Below are 19363 nucleotides of genomic sequence, written 5' to 3' on the forward strand. Positions count from 1 at the left end.
ACAGAAAAGAGTGAAGAGCACTGGGAATAGTAAATATGTAGGTAAATGGCAAACAACCATGTATAGTTTTTCTTCTCTTCATTTCTTTTTAAAAATATGACTGTTTAAAGCAAAAAGCATAACATTATTGTTGAGTTTTAAAATATATATATATGTAATATTATTGGACTAGCGATTTCTTTCTTTTTTTTTTAAACCCACATCCTATTAAGAAGAGTATGCTTCTTGTAAATAATATATCACAGAATAAAGTAAATGTAATTACCAGCTTTAAATGAAAGTGGAAGATGCCAGAAAATGTACTATTTATGATTCTCAAGCTAGGAGTAACTCCTCCTGATGTGAACACGCTTAGAAAGTCCTTTGAAGGGAAGTTAATGTCAGATTGGAAAGCACACTCGATTCTCTTTAGGAAAGAGAAAACACAAACAAACAAGTAATGACAATTCAATGAAGAAAGCATATTACATTAATTTAAAAATAAGAAGAAATCTATGAAAAGTAGATGCTGCTAAAGATGACTATCTCTAGTCATTCTAGTTTCAGTGTATTTAGATATATAGGTATATAGATATATAGATATATAGATATATATATTAGAGGCCCATTGCATGTATTCGTGCATGGGTGGGGTCTAGCCAGCCTGGCCAGGGGGAGGGAACATGGGCAGTTGGCTGGCCTGCCTGTTGGTCTAACTCCTGGTCAAGGGGACAGTTTGCATATTAGCCTTTTATTATATAGGATATATACTGAGTGGCTAGATTATTATGCGTTCAGAGATCATAATAATCTGGCCACTCAGTGTATATAAAAGGCTAATATGCAAAGTGTCCCCTAGGGAGTTCGACTGGGAGACTGGGAGTTTGATCACTTACTATGACATACACTGACCACCAGGAGGCAGCACAGAACAAAGGAAGGCCCCGGCCCACAGCCAGCAAGTGGGAAAGGAAGGCCCCAGCTGGCAGCTAGAAGGCCATGATCAGCCCTGATCGCTGGCCAGATCAAGGTACCCTACCCAGGCATGAATTTCATGCACCAGGCCTCTACTAATATATAATCACAAATAGGAAAGGCATTTTTTGACTCAAAGGGCATGAGCTTCACAATATTTATAAAAAAATAATTAAAAGTCCTAATATATGTTTGGCATATGAAGAAAAAACTGGGAACTACAACAAAGCAGACTTTGGGCTAAATATATCTGTCCTTGTTTTATTAAATTTATCATAGAGTTTTAAACAATATGTGCATTATTTATTAACTTACACTTTAGGTAGCATTTGCTGCATGGCTACCTTAGTAGTATATTTTATTTTATTTTGATGTGGGTGTATGTGTTTTAAGTCTGCCATTATTTAAATCAAAGGGATAAAATCATCTCTTATCCAAAACAATTGCAATGTGGCATTTGTTATATAAAAAGAAAGGATTATTTCTCAAGGTCAGTGAGATATTTGTCTTTGTCTACCAGGTTACATCTATCAAACTTCAAAAGTACAAATCACATCCAAAAAAATGAAGATCATTATAGCTGCTCTTAAAAAAAAAAAAAAAAAGCAAAACCACCCAGGGCATTCAATGGCTAAATAAAGTGTTTTATGTAAGCCAAGTGGAATAGACTAGAAAGTATTATTGAGAGGGTAAACTTGAAATGCAGGCAGACACAGATGGGGTGCAGGGGAAAACAAAGGCAGGTGGCACATAGGCAGGGGCAGACATGGAAGTTTGAGCAGCCTGATCACAGAAACCAACCAAGCAGAAATAATAAAATGTTTCTGGACTCAAAGCAGGAGGCATGGGAAAACAAGGGAGGGCCTGCAGCACATAGGGACAGAGGAAGTCCAGCATAGGCACAGAGAAAGAAACAGAAACAGGGAAAGGACAGGTCCATTCCTGGGTAAAACAATTGAGGGAATCATCAGGTGACTACACAGACAGACATAGTAGCAGGCTTGTAGAAAATATACACTGAGTGGCCAGATGATTATGATCTCTGAACATATAATCATCTGGCCACTCAAGTGTGTGTGTGTGTGTGTGTGTGTATCCTATATAATAAAAGAGTAACATGCAAGTTAATCATCACTCCACTACACCCACAAGCCATGCCCACCAGCCAATCAGGAGCAAGTATGCAAATTAACTCCAATCAAGATGGCTGCAGCCACGGAACAAGCTGGAGGAAGGCTTAGGTTTCCCTGGCGATGGAGGAAGCCAAGCTTCTGCAGCCCAGGTCTGTCTTGGCCTCTGCTTAAGGCTACAAAGTTTCAATTATTGAAGATTAAAAAAAAAAATCCCAACAGAAATGGCTGCCACCATGAAGCAAGCAGAAGGCTTGGTTCCACTCCAGGCTACAAAGTTTCAATTGTAGAAGATAAATAAATCCCAGATCCCAGGGCCACCACTTGGGTTGCTGGGGTGTGTGGCTGGCCTGCAAACCACCACAGGCCCCTCGCCCAGGCTGCATCATGCCCCAATGCCTCATGGGAACCCCCACCCTGATCCAGGAAACCTTTCAGGGCAAACCACCTGGCTCCCACCCACACACCAGGCCTCTATCCTATCTAATAAAAGAGTAATATGCAAACTGACCATCACTCCAACACAAAAGATGGCTGCCCCCATGTGGTCAAAGATGGCTGCTCCATGTGGACACAAAATGGCCACCACCAGATAGCCAGCAGGAGAGGGCAGTTGGGAGGGACCAGGCCTGCAAGGGAGGGCAGTTGTGGGCAATCTGGCCAGTAGGGGAGGGCATTTAGGAGGTACCAGGCCAGCAGAGGAGGGAAGTTGGGGGTGACTGGGCCTGCAGTTGGAGGGGAACCTGGGCCTGCAGGAGAGAGCAGTTGGGGGGGACCAGGCCAGCAGGGGAGGGAGTTAGGGGCAATCAGGCTGGCAGGGGAGCAGTTAGGTATCAATCAGGCTGTCAGGGGAGAGGTTAGGGGGTGATCAGGCTGACAGGCAGAAGCGGTTAGGGGCAATCAGGAAGGCAGGCAGGTGGCAGTTGGGAGCCAGCAGTCCTGTATTTGGAGAGGGATGTCTGACTGTCCATTTAGGCCTGATCCCACCAAGGGGTCCCGGATTGGAGAGGGTGCAGGCTGGGCTGTGGAATACACCCTCCATGTGCAAATTTTGTGCATTGGGCCTCTAGTGTGTGTGTGTGTGTGTGTGTGTGTGTGTGTGTGTGTGTGTTTTAGAGACTTGGTGCATGAATTCGTGCATGGGTGGGGTCTGGACAGCCTGACCAGGGGGAGGGGACATGGGCAGTTGGCTAGCCTGTCTGCTAGTCAAACTCCTGGTCGAGGGGACAATTTGCATATTAGCCTTTAATTATATAGGATATACACTGAGTGGTCAGGTTATTATGTGTTCAGAGATCATCATAATCTGGCCACTCAGTGTATACGCCTGGACTACCAGGCTTGAATGCGCAGCCCATTATTGAGTCTCCCACCTTTTGCAGAGTGTCTGAATCTGCTTGTAATAAATTTTCATACTTTTTGCCGTTTGGCTCAGTGATAAGAGCGTCAGTCTGTGGACTGAAAGGTCCCAGGTTCGATTTCGGGCAAGGGCATGTACATTGGTTGCGGGCACATCTCGGGTAGGGGGTGTGCAAGAGGCAGCTGGTCGATGTTTCTCTCTCATCGACGTCTCTGGCTCTCTATCTCTGTCCCTTCCTCTCTGTAAAAAATCAATAAAATATATTTAAAAAAATTTTTTTTTCATACTTTTTCTTAACTCTTCTTGTCTGAGCAGCTTTTCTTTCCGTGTGGTGAGATGCGAGCCCAGGGAAAAACATCTCGGCTCACCGATCCAGTTGTCATTATTATTTAGATAGAACTTTACCTCCCTAAGTCTGAACACAGTGGGAAGTTATTCAACAGTCCGGTGCTACTGATTTTACACATGGAGTTACTAAAAGGAATGTGAAAGGTTGCTATGTGCCATTAGTGGGCCTTACCAAGTCGTCTGAGGTGAGATACAACTTGATTATTTTATCCTTTGAGGGTAATCCTTGGGTGGCACAATCAAAGTTGTTCAGGGCATCAACTAAACAATACAAATACATATGCATATATATCTTGGGTTACTGATAGAATAATTTCCAATAAAATTATACTTATAAACTGACAAAATAGTTTTAAAAGAATAACAATTATAATTGTGTGCTATAAACTCATATATCTCTAGATAAAATTCTAAATCTTCTACCACTTTTCCTTTTGGAGATGCAAACTCAGGATAGTAAAGGGAAGGTTTGACTAAACGCTAAAATAAAATATATCACATACGAGGCCACAGTGCAAATTTTTCAGAGACGGTCAAAAAATAGTTTTTGATTCTTAAGCTTCTCAACCTTGTGAGCATATGAAAGGGAGAGGATTTGGAGATTGGAAAAAAAAAAAACTGTTTTAATAGAGAGCTATTAATATGAAGGTGACTCCTCTCCCAAAAAGGGGGGTGGGTGGGTGGAAGAGCCCTTCTTATCTGGATGGAAAGTAAATTTCTTATACACAACAAAGTTGGATCACGTGTTTTTTTGTTTGTTTGCTTTCGTTAACCCTCACCTGAGGTTATATTCCCCCTCTCCCCCCACTGATTTTTACAGAGAGTGGAAGGGAGGGAGAGGTGAGGGGAAGAGAGAAAAAGAGAGAAACATTAATATTCTGGGAACTGAACCTGTGACCAACGGAGGGCAGCCTGGCGCTCTAACCATTGAACAACACAGCAAGGACAGATCATGTGTGTTTTTATCCATCCTGCCAGCCTCTATCTTTTGATTGAAGAGTTTAATCTACTTACATTTGACACAATTACTGATTAAGGGAGACTTCTGTCATTTTGCTGTTAATTTTCTATATACCTTTTAACATATTTTCCTTATTTCCTGTATTACTGTCTCTTATAGAGTTACTTTTTTAAAAGTTAAATATTTAAATTCCTTTCTAATTTTCTTTGTATATGTTCTTTAGCTATTTTCTTTGTGGTTTCCATGGGATTACATTTAACATCCTAAAGGCAAACACTCTAATTTGAATATTTAGCAGTTTAACTTCAATAACATAAAAAAAAAAACTGCTCCTTTACAGTTTTATCACCACCCCTTTCAGTTATTGATGCCACAAATTTACAACTTTATACACTGTGTGCCCCAAAACATAAATTAATACTTTCTTAAATACAGTAACCTCTTAGATTATGAGAAAACAGGATCTGGAGTTACAATAATACTAGCTTTTATCTAATACATTTACAAAAACATATTTATTAAATCATATATTTAAAAAAGGTAGAGTTATAATCCATTGTTCCAAGAACACTAGGCCCCGGGGGGAGTGGGCCTAAGCCATCAGTCAGACATCCCCTGAGGGCTTTTGGACTGCAAGAGGGCGCAGGCCGGGCTGAGGGAACCCCCTCCTCTGAGTGCACGAACACCATGCACCAGGCCTCCAGCAGTTTAATGAAAGGGAGGGGGCTCTGGAAGACCTAATACTAGCATCACAGATACGGCTTAAAGTAAATTTTGAGGTTATACTGTTAAACAGTTTTCAAGGTCATCCCATATATTTACTTTGCCCACACCTGACAATGCTGCCAGATCTATTTTTTAAAGCTATAATTTGATTCTAAAGTCCAAACCACTTATCTGCTTTAAAAAAATCTTTACTGACATTCCATCACCTGATGAATAAACTCTTTAAAGCAGTGGTTCTCAACCTTTCTAATGCCGCGACCCTTTAATACAGCTCCTCATGTTGTGGTGACCCCCAACCATAAAATTATTTTTGTTGCTACTTCATAACTGTAATTTTACTCCTGTAAATGAATCATAATGTAAATATCTGTGTTTTGCAATGGTTTTAGGCGATCCTGCTAGAGCCTACAGCAGTAATCCTCTCTATTTCCATTCTCTGCCCCATCTTTTAACACATTTTATGATCCAATTCAAATAGTGCTTTTGATCTGCCACTGGGGTATGGGCCAACTGTATGTATTCTTTTACGAGCTATATCATTTCATAGAAGAAACTTGAGTCCCTGCTCTCCTTTGGTGTCCATGGGGTTTCTAGAACCAAACCCCTGTAGATACCGAGGCGCCACTGGGGTTAAATTTGGGGGAGCCAGAAGCTACTCACAGATTTTGGATCGCAGGGGCTCAGCTCCTTAACCTCATGTTGTTCAAAGGTCATTGTATATCAGAAAATTTCTCAATCCTAATCAATTAGCCTTATAATTCAGTATATAATTCAGACTATAAGCTACTATTCATGGAAGGAAAATAAAAAAGATCTATTTCAAAAGATCTATTCAAATAAAGTTCCGAATATATAAAATACTTCTTAAATTTTAAGGAGCCTATGACTTCTGAGTAACGAAATACTATAACGAAAGAAAAGTCTCTATGTACACAACCTAACAATACATTCACAGTAGTATTGTTAGAAACCTCTGCACCAAAGTACAATAGATAATACCTCGGAACAGTGGAAGATAGGGCAATGAAGAAGTACTAAAAGAAAAATATTGTAACTGTTAGCAAGGGAGGGATATAAATAAATCCTGAGAAGAAAATAGAGAGTAAGAGAGTCTTAAACTTACCTTCATTATTATATATAATTCCTGATGAAAAAGCAAACATGTTCAAAAGCGAAATTGTACCATATAAAAGTAGCAGTTCCATCTGTTGGAAGAAATAGGGATTATTTCCATGTGATAACTATGAACATATTCTTGAGTTCCTTTGCTCTAAACAACGACATAGATAAGAAACACCTCTTCCTTTAAGTTAAAAGCATTTCTTATGTGACAAAAGCAGATAACATAACAGTTGACTGAGCTCTACATTTACTCCCTAATTGGTATTAAAGATATTTATAAATATATAATTATTGCAAACTGAAGAGGTATGGCTCAGGTTTTTCTTCAATGCAGACAGCTTCTGGAGAGGTGTGATCAGTTCTGCATAAAAACAGAACCAGACTTAAAGTCGCGGAGGGCAGCATAGCTGTACCTTAATCTGAGATTCCGACGGCAGTGTTTTGGGGAGAGACAATCCACATGTGCCAGAAATGCAAGGCCCTAGCCACTCTTGACTCAGGCCTTTTCTGAGTTGTGTTTGTAGTGAGAAACCTTGAGGGGTGAGGCTCTCTTCCCTGGACGAGAGCAGGCTGGTTTCCATGGTGAATCTCCCAAGGTTAGTGTTCCTCTCCTGTAATGCGCCCACTATGTGTGTAAGCGAGCATCTGCTATGGGCTGAACTGTGCCCCTTCAAAAATTCATATGGAAGTCCGAAAGCCCAGCGCCTGACAATGTGGCTGTATCTGGAGAACAGGTCGTGATAGAGGTGGTCAAGTTAAAACGAGGACATTAGGGTGGGCTCTCCTCCAATACGACTGGCGTCCTTCGAAGAAGGGGAAGCTTGGATGCTGGGGAGGCGATGTGAAGACACAGGGAGAAGGTAGCCATCGACAAGCCAAGGAGAGAGGCTGGACAGATCCTTCCCTCATGTCCCTCAGAAGGAATCCACCCCCCAACACCTTGATCTCAAATTCGGAGCCTCCAGAACTGTGAGACAATGGATTTCTGTGGTGTTTTGCTTAGTGGCCCTGGTAAACTAATGTGCCACCCATAATATAGATCCTCTCCATGGGCCTCAGGGGCATGGAGAACTGGAGTGGGCATCGTGCTGATGCCTGGCTATTGCTTTTGCTGTGAGTGATAAAGACCTTGTCTGTGACGGAGGGTGTCTTCTGTCTTTTGCCAGCATCCAAGAAAAGGTGACACGCTGACTTAATGTTAACAGCTGTGGGGAGAGGAAAATCCAGATCCTGTGCGGCTCCAGACAACTGCCGAGCAAATTAAATGTAACGGATGTTTTCTCCTCCCTCAAAATTGATGTGCTTTTAATTGACAATAAAAGCTCAAATGTTGGATTTTGAAATTCATGATCCTTACCATATAGTCAGGGAAGAATTTTTTATTTAATTTCTTGGGGTGACATCTATAATAATAGAAGTGTAATATGCTAATTAGACCAGACATCCTTCCAGATGACCTTCTGGATGAAGCTGGGGCTGCTAGTCCTGGGTGTCAGAGGGAAGTCAGTGCCGGCAGCTGGGGGAGAAGGCCTACTCTTGCACGAATTTTGTGCATCAGGCCTCTAGTTGTTTAATAAAATTATACAGGTTGTCGGGACCAGTTTGGCTCAATGATAAAGCGTTGGCTTGGAGACTGAAGGGTCCCAGGTTCGATTCCAGTTAAAGGCATGTACCTTGGTTGCGGGCATATCCCCAGTAGGGGGTGTGCAAGAGGCAGCTGACCGATGACTCTCTATCATCGATGTTTCTAACTCTCTATCCCTCTCTCCTCCTCTCTGTAAAAAATCAATAAAATATATTTAAAAAAATAAAATAAAATAAAATTATACAGGTTTCAGGTATAAAATTCTATCATACATTATTTGTATATTGTACTGTGTATTTACCACCCTAAGTCAAATATCCTTCCATCACCACTTATCCTCAAAGGAGAGAGGTTTTTTTTTGAAGTGCATTTTTTATACCTAAAAGAAAAACAATTTATTTTCACAAGCTAAGAGGAAATAAATGGTTCATCAAAATTATATCAGCATGGTGCTATATTTAATTATATTTTGGGTGTAGGAATAAAATTAACATTAAATGGAGAGGTTACCACAGTCAGACTTTGAAATAGTGCCCTTACCAGGACAATCTTGTATTCTTTTGCTAAACATTCAAGTTCAGTGATACAACACCATTAGAACCCCTCAGAATTCCTCACCCCTGGAAAACTGACTAAAATGTATTATGATCCAGCACTGTAGTATGAATAATTTTATTTTATTATTTTATTTAATTTTTTTTTAAATATATTTTATTGATTTTTTACAGAGAGGAAGGGAGAGGGAGAGAGAGTTAGAAACGTCGATGAGAGAGAAACATCGACCAGCTGCCTCCTGCACAACCCCTACCGGGGATGTGCCCGCAACCAACGTACATGCCCCTGACCGGAATCAAACCTGGGACCTTTCAGTCCGCCGACCGACACTCTACCACTGAGCCAAACCGGTTTCGGCTATTTTATTTAATTTTTAAAAAATCTTTTCTTTTTTAAAAACATGTGTTTGTTTGTTTGTTTGTTTTAGAGGGAGAGATAGAAACATCGATGTGAGAAAAACATCAATTGGCTGCCTCCTTCATGATCCCTCACTGGGGATCAAGCCCACACCAGGGCATGTGCCCTGACTGGGAATTGAACCAGTGACTTGGTTAATGGGTCGATGCTCAATCACTGAGCCACACCGGCTGGGCTGGATGATCTGTTATTAAGTTATCCTCAAAGTTGTTCCACATCAATTCTCTCACATATTTTTAAAATCTCTAATTTTATTTGCATGGATTTAGTTGTATCTATCTTTGACCAAAAAACTAAAAACTTACTTTGAAAAATTTTTTTTAAAAATATTTTTATTAAGGAAAGGGAAACCTGAGAGAACATAATTCAAGAGACAATTAAGGTGCAATCTTTAGGCTTTTTATGGTTTTGCTACCAGCTTCATGTCCCCTTATTCTAGCAACTCAGCCATATTAGAGGCCTGATGCACGGAATTTGTGCAAGAGTAGGCCTTCCTTTCCCTGGCCGCTGGCACCGGCTTTCCTCTGGCACTGGGGACCCAGGCTGTTCTTCAGCCCCGGCTTCGTCCAGAAGGTCGTCCAAAGGACATCCAGCCTAATTACAGTAGCATATAATGCTCTTATTATAATAGCTACGTACACACACACACACACACACACACAAACACACACACACAGATATACCAAGTACATTTAGAGATGGGATATAGAGTTGATACATGAGGCATGAAGTAACATGTTCAAAGTCTGTTACTAGCTAGTGACAAAGGTGGTTTAGAACCAACTTCTCCAGATTCATTATATCTAGTCAACATACAAAGATGCCACAAAGTGAAAATTTTTAAAAGTGGAAATATAAAATAAATGATTAAAGTTGAATTCTCACCAAAACAGCAAAATTCATTCACCATAATTCTGCTCCACACACACATCAGTCTCATTCTTCAATATTACAGCTTTTCTCAGTGTGGTACTATCTTCTTTCAATAATCATCTCATGGTAAAGAAAAGGCACAGCCTTTGGCTTATGATCAGCTCTGCCCATTGACATGTTTGATTTTTGGAAAGTTACTTTACTTCTACAAGCTCATTTTCTATTCAGTAAAATAGGGATAACACTTCACAGGGTTATTGTGAGAATTAGGATATTGTAGACCCGGGGTGAGGTGGGTAGGGGCTGGGAGGAAAGGGGAAAAGGGAAATATCTGTAATTCTATCAACAATAAAAATATATTTAAAAAGAAAAAAATAAATGAATATAACGTATTAAAAACATCTAATTGCTACTTTACACTGAATAAGCACTTAATAAATACTAGCTCAGAATCCATATCTTTATACACCAAAGCAACTTCTTTACTCCTCATCACACAGCCCTACTGGCCTCTTAGCAGTTAAATTACCTCCGGTTATCATTCCCATATAATTATTATGAGTTTTACACAATTGTCAGATATAAGTTAAATATCTGGGCATTTTTTCTTCTCTGGCACTAGGTAATATTGGGAATTGTCCCCAAAGAAAGAACCTACCTCCTCCACCATTTGCAGTTACTCCACTAACACGGAACAGTTATACATTGTAACTCATACTACAGGGGGTCCTTATTTCTTACTGTAATCCCCTCCAAATGGGATGCCCGTCTGGTTGCTCTTTTATTTTTTGTGTTTTCCCAAGCTTTCTTCCACAAAAGTCAAGAAAGAAGACCTAGAAAGCCGAATTTTCAGTTTACTGGTTTAGTAGTCCACTTCACTTTGGTAACAGCCAATCAGCTACCGCTCTGTGCAGAAGCCTGCTCAGAAAATCTGAAACAGGCAGTTAGAATTTCTAACCAACTGCCTCTTTCTGAGGGCCAAGGTCACTTTCTTAAAAAAAAAAATGTACAAGAGGTAAAGGTTCTCAAAACCTACCATCTTTTGTACAACATCCACCTAGGAAGGTTCAGAAACCTACCTGAGACCATCCATAACATAATTCAATCATCACAGGATTATTGAGTGCCTGAGGAAAACAGAGACATTGAAAGATGATGCAGTGAGGTTTAAGGGAAGAAAATCAGAGAGAGCTTCATAGCTGTGTTTTGTAGGAAGAGCGGGCCTTTAAAAACTAGAGAAGACCCTATTGATAGGGTAAATGAGATTAATAAATACACGAAGCACCAAAATAAGAATGAGCTGTGGATTCATAGGGAGCAGTAAGATGGATAAAATGCCAATCTGCTGTCCAGATTCATTGTGTGACTGCCTGTGGGCTGATTACCCCTCAGACTGTCTTTGACTAGTGAGCACAGACTACACCTTTCTAACTCAGCGCCTTGACTAGTCATGAACGGTCGCAGAGGCTATCAGATGAATATCTTAGATGTTGATAAAACCTGTTTCACACTCATGTTCTCCTTCAGAAGTCCCTTCACGTGGCCACATAGAAACTGCCTCACACTCAGGTCATGAAAGGAAGTTGGCACCTGGGTTTAGTCTGTTCCTGGAAGGGCCTGCGTAAGAAATACCATCCTCTCGCTTGTTCTGGTGACCTTGCCCCCAAAAAGAAAGTGACTCCTCAATCTGAACTAAGGTGCCAAACTCAACAAAATAGCTCTCCTAATGAGGGCTCATTTCCCGGGGACCTGGGACTCTCCCTTTTGCTGCTAGTTTCCCACTAGAGAAGGTGACCAAGCGTATTAATGGGAGCACGTTGTGGTTTTCGGTCTGTGTAGCGGCTCTGAGATAAGTTGTTTCCCTAAAAGGCAACAAAACAGAAACGCCTGCACAATGTGGAAGGTACACACGGTTGGCCTACGCAGTATCTGACTGATACACCTGGGAATAAAACACGTATGTCCCATGCTTCATGCTTGGGGAGTTTCTTGAGGAGGTACGTGAGCAGAGTAGAAGCCATGGGATGCAGAAGCACTCGGAGCCAGTCTGGGAGAAGGTGAGTCTGCGGATGACACGTGGGCAGCGAGCCTGGAGAGTAAGCAGTCCAGACCTGAGCAGAGTGACAGAGGGCTCCGGCTGGGGGAGAGGGAATAGGAAGGAAAAAAACCTCATGCAGTGTGAAGCATGACTGAGAAAACATAAAAGCTTGAAGAGGCGCATCATTATCTTATCAACAAGAAAAAAACGAAAGGCGATAAGAAATTAAGAAAAACAAAATACTCTATAATGAAGTAATGTTCCATCTTTTACTTTATTTTTCTGGTTTGCTTTTATTAAAATAAGACTATCTTTTTTTTTTTTTTTTTTTTTTTTTTTTTTTTTTTTTTCTGTGCTTATTTATTTTATTTTTTTTTAAAATATATTTTATTGATTTTTTTTTTTTTTTGCCCCCCACCCTCCCTCCCACACATCCCCTCCCTCCCCAGAGTTTTGTGTCCATTGGTTATACTTATATGCATGTATAAAAGTCCTTCGGTTGATCTATTATCTCCCCCAGATCTTCCTCCCCTCCCCGCTGTAATTTGACAGTCTACTTGTTGATTTACTGTCTCTATATCTATCTTTTGGTTCATCAGTTTATAATGCTCTTTGTTATCCACAAATGAGTGAGGTCATGTGGTGTTTCTCTTTCATTGATTGGCTTATTTCACTCAGCATGATGTTCTCCAGTTCCATCCAGTTTGCTGCAAATGATGAGAATTCCTTATTTTTTATGGCCGCATAGTATTCCATTGTGTAGATGTACCAAAGTTTTTGGATCCAATCATCTGCTGACGGACACTTAGGCTGTTTCCAAATTCTGGCTATTGTAGATTGTGCTGCTATGAACATAGGGGTGCATATATCCTTTCTGATTGGTGTTTCTAGTTTCTTGGGATATATTCCTAGAAGTGGGATTACTGGGTCAAATGGGAGTTCCATTTTCAGTTTTTTGAGGAAACTCCACACTGTTCTCCACAGTGGTTGCACCAGTCTACATTCCCACCAGCAGTGCACGAGGGTTCCTTTTTCTCCGCAACCTCGCCAACACTTGTCGTTTGTTGATTTGTTGATGTTGGCCATTCTGACAGGTGTGAGATGGTACCGCATTGTTGTTTTGATTTGCATCTCTCGGACAATTAGTGACTTTGAGCATGTTTTCATGTGCCTTTTGGCCTTCCTTCTGTCTTCTTTTGAAAATGTTCTATTTAGGTCCATTGCCCATTTTTTAATTGGATTATTTATCTTCCTTTTATTTAGTTGTATAAGCTGTTTGTAGATGTTGGAGATTAAACCTTTATCAGTGGTATCATTTGCAAATATGTTCTCCCACACTGTGGGCTTTCTTGTTGTTTTGTTGATGGTTTCTTTTGCTGTAAAAAAGCTTTTTATTTTGATGTAGTCCCATTTGTTTATTTTCTCTTTAGCTTCCATTGCCCTAGGGGTAGTATCAGTGAAGAAGTTCTTTTGGCATACATCTGAGATTTTGCTGCCTGTGGATGCTTCTAGTATTTTTATGGTTTCCCGTCTGATGTTTAAGTCCTGTATCCATTTTGAGTTTATTTTTGTGAATGGTGAAAGTTGGTGATCTAGTTTCATTCTTTTGCATGTGTCTGTCCAATTTTCCCAACACCATTTATTGAAGAAACTGTCTTGACTCCATTGTATATTCGTGCCTCCTTTGTCAAATATTAGTTGAGCATAGTGATTTGGGTTGATATCTGGGTTCTCGATTCTATTCCATTGATCTATATGTCTGTTCTTGTGCCAGTACCAGGCTGTTTTGAGAACAGTGGCTTTGTAATATAGTTTGAAGTCTGGTATTGAGATCCCTCCTACTTTACTCTTCTTTCTCAGGATTGCTGTGGCTATTCGGGGTCTTTTATTGTTCCAAATGAACTTTTGGAGAGTTCTTTCTAGGTCGGTGAAATATGTCGTTGGTATTTTAATGGGGAGTGCATTGAACCTATAGATTGCTTTAGGAAGTATGGACATTTTGATGATGTTGATCCTACCAATCCATGAACATGGTATGTTCTTCCATCTCCTTACATCTTCCTCTATCTCTTTTTTCAGTGTCGTGTAGTTTTCCCCATATAGGTCCTTTACTTCCTTAGTTAAAGTTATTCCTAGGTATCTTAATTTTTTTGGTGCGATGGTAAATGGAATTGCTTTTTTAGTCTCTGTTTCTGCAGTTTCTCTGTTGGTGTATAGAAAAGCCATGGATTTCTTGGCATTAATTTTGTATCCTGCTACATTACCAAATTCATTTATTAAGTCAATTAGTTTTTTAATGGAGTCTTTTGGGTTTTTTATGTACAATATCATGTCATCGGCAAATAAGGATAACTTTACTTCTTCTTTTCCAATTTGGATGCCTTTTATTTCCTCCTCTTGTCTAATTGCAATGGCTAGTACTTCCAGTACTATGTCAAACAGGAGTGGCGAGAGTGGGCATCCCTGTCTTGTTCCTGTTCTTAGAGGGAATGGTTTTAGTTTTTGCCCATTGAGTATAATGTTGGCTGTGGGTTTATCATATATAGCTTTTATTATGTTGAGGTATGATCCTTGTACTCCCACCTTGTTAAGAGTTTTTATCAGAAAAGGGTGTTGGATTTTATCGAATGCTTTTTCTGCATCAATTGATATGACTATATGATTTTTATCTTTCAATTTGTTTATGTGATGTATCACGTTTATTGACTTGCGGATATTGTACCATCCTTGCATTCCTGGAATAAATCCTACTTGGTCGTGGTGTATGATCTTTGTGATGCTCTTCTGGAGTCGATTTGCTAGAATTTTGTTGAGGATTTTAGCATCTATGTTCATGAGGGATATTGGTCTGTAATTCTCTTTCATTGAGTTGTCTTTATCTGGTTTTGGTATTAGGGTGATGCTGGCTTCATAGAAGGAATTTGGAAGTGTTCCTTCCTCTTGGATTTTTTGGAATAGTCTGAGGAGGATAGTTTTTAGTTCTTCCTTGAATGTTTGGTAAAACTCTCCTGTGAAGCCATCTGGCCCTGGGCTTTTGTTTGCTGGAAGCTTTTTGATGACTGTTTCAATTTCTTCCCAAGTCACTGGTTTATTGAGATTTTTAGATAATGTTTTATTGCCTGGCCAGCAAAGCTCAGTGGTTGAGCGTCGACCTATGAATCAGGAGGTCACAGTTCAAATCCCAGTCAGGACACATGCCTGGGTTGTGGGCTTGATCCCAGTACAGGGTGTGCAGGAGGCAGTTGATTAATGATTCCCTCTCATCCTTGATGTTTCTATCTCTCCCTCCATCTCCTTTCCTCTCTAAAATCAATACAAATATATTAAAAAATAAAGTAGCTTATTATACAGTCTGTTATCTCTATATTTTTTAACATAACAATTCATCTTGAAGCTTTTTTCTTATAACTACCTCATTCTTTTTTAGTGGCTGCCTCTTATTCCACTATATGGATGTATCATAATTTATATAACCAGCCACTTGTATTGATAGACATATCAGCCATTTCCAATCTTTGTTTATCACAAAGAATATTCTAGTTTTACTTATTCATTTTTAGAGGAAGAAACATAATTTGTTGTTCCACTTATTTATGCATTCATTGGTTGATTCTTGTCTGTGCCCTGACTGGGGATTGAACTTGCAACATCGGCGTATCAGTAGGACACTCTAACCAACTGAGCTATACAGCCAGGGCCCCAAAGAATATTCTCATCCATATGCCGTTTCACACATGAGTAAATATAACTATAATATAAATTTCTGGGAATGAAATTGCTAGGTTAAAGGAAAAGTGCTTTTAAAGTGTTGCTTTTCTGTAAGTGCTCACCGCTGCTGTTGTAGAAACATCCACTCCCACCAACAGAAATATTATTATCAGGATGCCTCCTACTGTATACTTCCTTTTTCTTGAAGTCCTGATTCATAGTGTGCCCATTCTTTTCTGGATTGTTGATTTTTTCTGATTGATTTGTAAGCATTTTTTTTAAAACCTCATCTGAGGATATTTTTTCCCATTGCTTTTCAGAGAGAGTGGAAAGGAGGTTAGGAAAGAGAGAGAAAAAAGAGAGAGAGAGAGAGAGAGAGAGAGAGAGAGAGAGAGAGAGAGAGAGAGAGAGAGGTGAGAGACATACATAGACTCCTACAAGAGGTCCAACTTGGGGTGGGTATCGAACCTGCAACCCAGGTACATGCCCTTGATGGGGAATCAAACCTGCAACCCTTTGGGGTGGGGGCAGATGCTCTAACCACTTAGCAACACCAGCCAGGGCTAAGCATTTTTGTATTTAAGGCAAGTAGCCCTTTGTCTGTGAGATGAGTTATAAAAAGTTTCCTCCATCTGTCCTTTGTCATTTGACTTTTTTATGATGTGATTTTTTTAAATAGTTAAAACAATGGATTTTCTCTTTTATCTTTGGTAATTTATAGTTTCACTTTTAATGCGACTTCTTTGATTCATCTGGAAATCATTTTGGTATAATCTGTGAAGTAGAGATCCAACTCTTTTTTTTTTTTTAAGGTGGCTACTCAGTTGTCCCAAAAACATTTACTAACTTCTTTCTCTACTGTTTTGAACAAAGACATTTATTTAATGGCTGTGTATATTTGCACCTATATACATTGTATATTTCTGGGTTTTCTAGTCTGTTCCTTTGAATTCTTAATCCATTCACGTGTCAGTATCTCATTATTTTCATTACTGTAGAGTAAGTTTTTATATTTAGTAGTTAGCACCCTTTCATTTAATGCATTCAATATAGTTAGTACCCGTTTTTCACACTTTTCGTGGTAATTATTTCTTTCTTTGTCCATATATTTAGAAGCAGCTTGTCCAAGTCCAAACAAAACCAACAAATGCCCCGTTGGGGACACTTAGATGAACTTGAGGAGGAGTGATGCTATGATGTTGAATTTTCCTATCCAGGTGTGGCAAGGCCTTTACTCTCTAAGCCTTCTTTTTTGCTCTCCCTGTGGTGTCTTACAATTCTTTCCGTACAGATTCTGCATGTTTCATGCGGTTAGTGCCTTTCTTTTCATCTTTTCAAACCTATGCAACCGGATTTCTTCCGGCTTTACTTCTAACGGGTTGTTTGAACACAGGAAGCTCTAGTTCTGTGCCTCTTGTCTCAGTGATCCTACTGAACCACCCCACCACAGCCTTTCTGTTGATTCCAGGGGTCTGCAAATAGTGGGTCAATCTCCTTCATTTGATCATTCCAGTTACTGTTTATTTTTACTTCAGTCCAATCGACAGTCCCTCCGGAACAAAGGTGATTATGATGAATTCAATTCACCCTTAGTCCTGACTTTAATGGGAGTGCTTCTAGTGCTTGCTGTTAAACATGATGCATCGCTAGTCTTCTGCAGCTTACTGTTTGATTCTACAGTTGCTGATCTGTTAACACCATTCAATTTTAACGGGCTCAATCCACCTCAGATCAGTACACCCAGCCTACTGATGTTGAACCTACTCTGGCGGGGGTGGGGGGGGTGGTTGGGGAGGGAGGGCGGGGGGAGAAGGCTTGATGGAGAGTCAGCCGCTCTATGGAGTGGTGGTGGCAGTATAAGATATCTGAGAGTAGACACAAATGCAGAAGACTGCCAACTTCGAAAAATAGAATACAAAAATGGTACCAGGGCTAAGTTTTCTCCTCTAAACATTTTCCTGAAGCAGAAAGGTAAACGTTTCCCCAAATCATATGGAGGTAGGAGTTAGAGAAGACTGATTATTTGTAGCTGGCTTATCTGAATTGATAAAACATTTAAATGTACAACCTATTTGCTTAGGAATCCGGGTTCATTCGTGCGGCAGGTGGTAAGATGACGCCATACTTAACTTTGTCTTTACGTTCCTGTTTGGCCCCAACCTCTCCCACCCTTATTAAACAAAGAGCTGGCAGTAAAATCCAACATGTTACATAACTAGCCAATGTTACATATTGCTCAGAAAACCCTACACTCCCAACAGGAAATTCTAGGAATGAAAAGATTCTCAGTTTCATTATCAGAAAGGTACCCTGTTCCAGTAACCATACCAGGTAGGCCAAAATGAAAACTTACATTCCTGGATTGCTGATTTCTTTCAAAGAGATTAAGAATAAACTTACAATTAAAAAAAAATTTTTTTAATTGATTTCAGAGAAGGAGAGAGAGATATCATTGATTGGCTGCCTCCTGCATGCCCCCAATTGGGGATCGAGCCTACAACCTGGGCATGTGTCCTTGATGGGAATCAAACCTGAGACCCTTCAGTCCACAGGCCAATGCTCTATCCACTGAGCCAAACCAGCTAGGGCCAACCTTATAATTTTTGAAGAAGGTCTGACTTAATGAATTCTCTCTCTCATGATGTGTATGATGATGATATATTGAAATGTGAGTCAGAAAATCTGAGGTACTTAAAATTTTGAAAGACTACTTACTGTTCTCAATGAAGGCAGGGTGACAGCGAAGATGGAGCCAAAAGTTTTCATTTGGTTCCTGAGATGAATGACTTGCTCTCTGCACCTCCCCAGGTCTATTCTCCTCTCTCTCTGGTATCTCGGGCAGACCCCTCGTTAAGAGAAGGGTCCAGACACCATCTTCTACATCTAACACCACCGGCACTTTGGCCACCTGTTATCAGTTGACAAACCAATACATGTTTAACAGAAACATGGAGATTTGATTTTTCAGATCCGAGATGTCAAAATTGAGTATTTGCTCTCAATAATACAACTGCCCCTATTTTAGTCAACAGCAAACATTTTAAGCTGTGATTCACACTGCTTATGGTGCCTAAGTGGTAAAATGCAAAACTAACTATCAATGATTTTTTTTAAACCTGTGTCATCATGCCTTTTGTGTCCTGGGAACACTGCATGCCATCCAAGAGAATGGAATTGACATTTCCTGAGATTCAACTCCAATTTTCCAACATGTTTAAGTGACATGTACTTATTCTTAAGCGGGAGAGGCAACTGAGCATACTGCTTCAAATGAAGGCTATTTTATTGCCACTCACAGCATTTAAGAATTATATATATATATATATATATATATATATATATATATGCATACACACTCAAGATTTCCTTTATTTCTTCACAGTTTGACATGTCAATATCTATTTTGACTTAGAAATAACAAAAAGTCAAGGCAAGGCGCACACTCATAGCGAGATGTTTCCTTTTCAGTTATATCAAAATTGCCTCCTTTCATTACTCAAAAAGAAGAGACAGAGAAGGAATAAATATAATTTAACTAGGCACCTCTCTAATTGATTAAATAATGGTTAAATAAATGATCTAAAAC

At 39.9% G+C, this 19363-nt stretch overlaps 1 protein-coding gene across 2 annotated transcripts in view; it reads right to left on the reverse strand.

Moving 5' to 3' along the window:
• Positions 1 to 323: 323 nt before the first annotated feature.
• TC2N (tandem C2 domains, nuclear) overlaps positions 324 to 19363 on the reverse strand; it is a 79082-nt gene continuing 60042 nt past the window's right edge. The window contains exons 11-12 of one of the 2 annotated variants that reach the window (XM_084873810.1): positions 6603 to 6684; positions 324 to 406 (exon numbers count right to left, since the gene is read on the reverse strand). In XM_084873810.1, coding sequence (XP_084729936.1) covers positions 6611 to 6684 — 74 coding nt within the window. In that variant the 3' untranslated portion in view covers positions 324 to 406; positions 6603 to 6610. Of the gene's footprint in view, positions 407 to 3964; positions 4054 to 6602; positions 6685 to 19363 lie in introns of those variants that run through there. The other variant, XM_084873809.1, reaches the window with a different exon arrangement.

Source organism: Pipistrellus hanaki, assembly GCF_964339955.1.
Source record: "Pipistrellus hanaki genome assembly, chromosome: 1".
Lineage (NCBI taxonomy): Eukaryota > Metazoa > Chordata > Mammalia > Chiroptera > Vespertilionidae > Pipistrellus > Pipistrellus hanaki.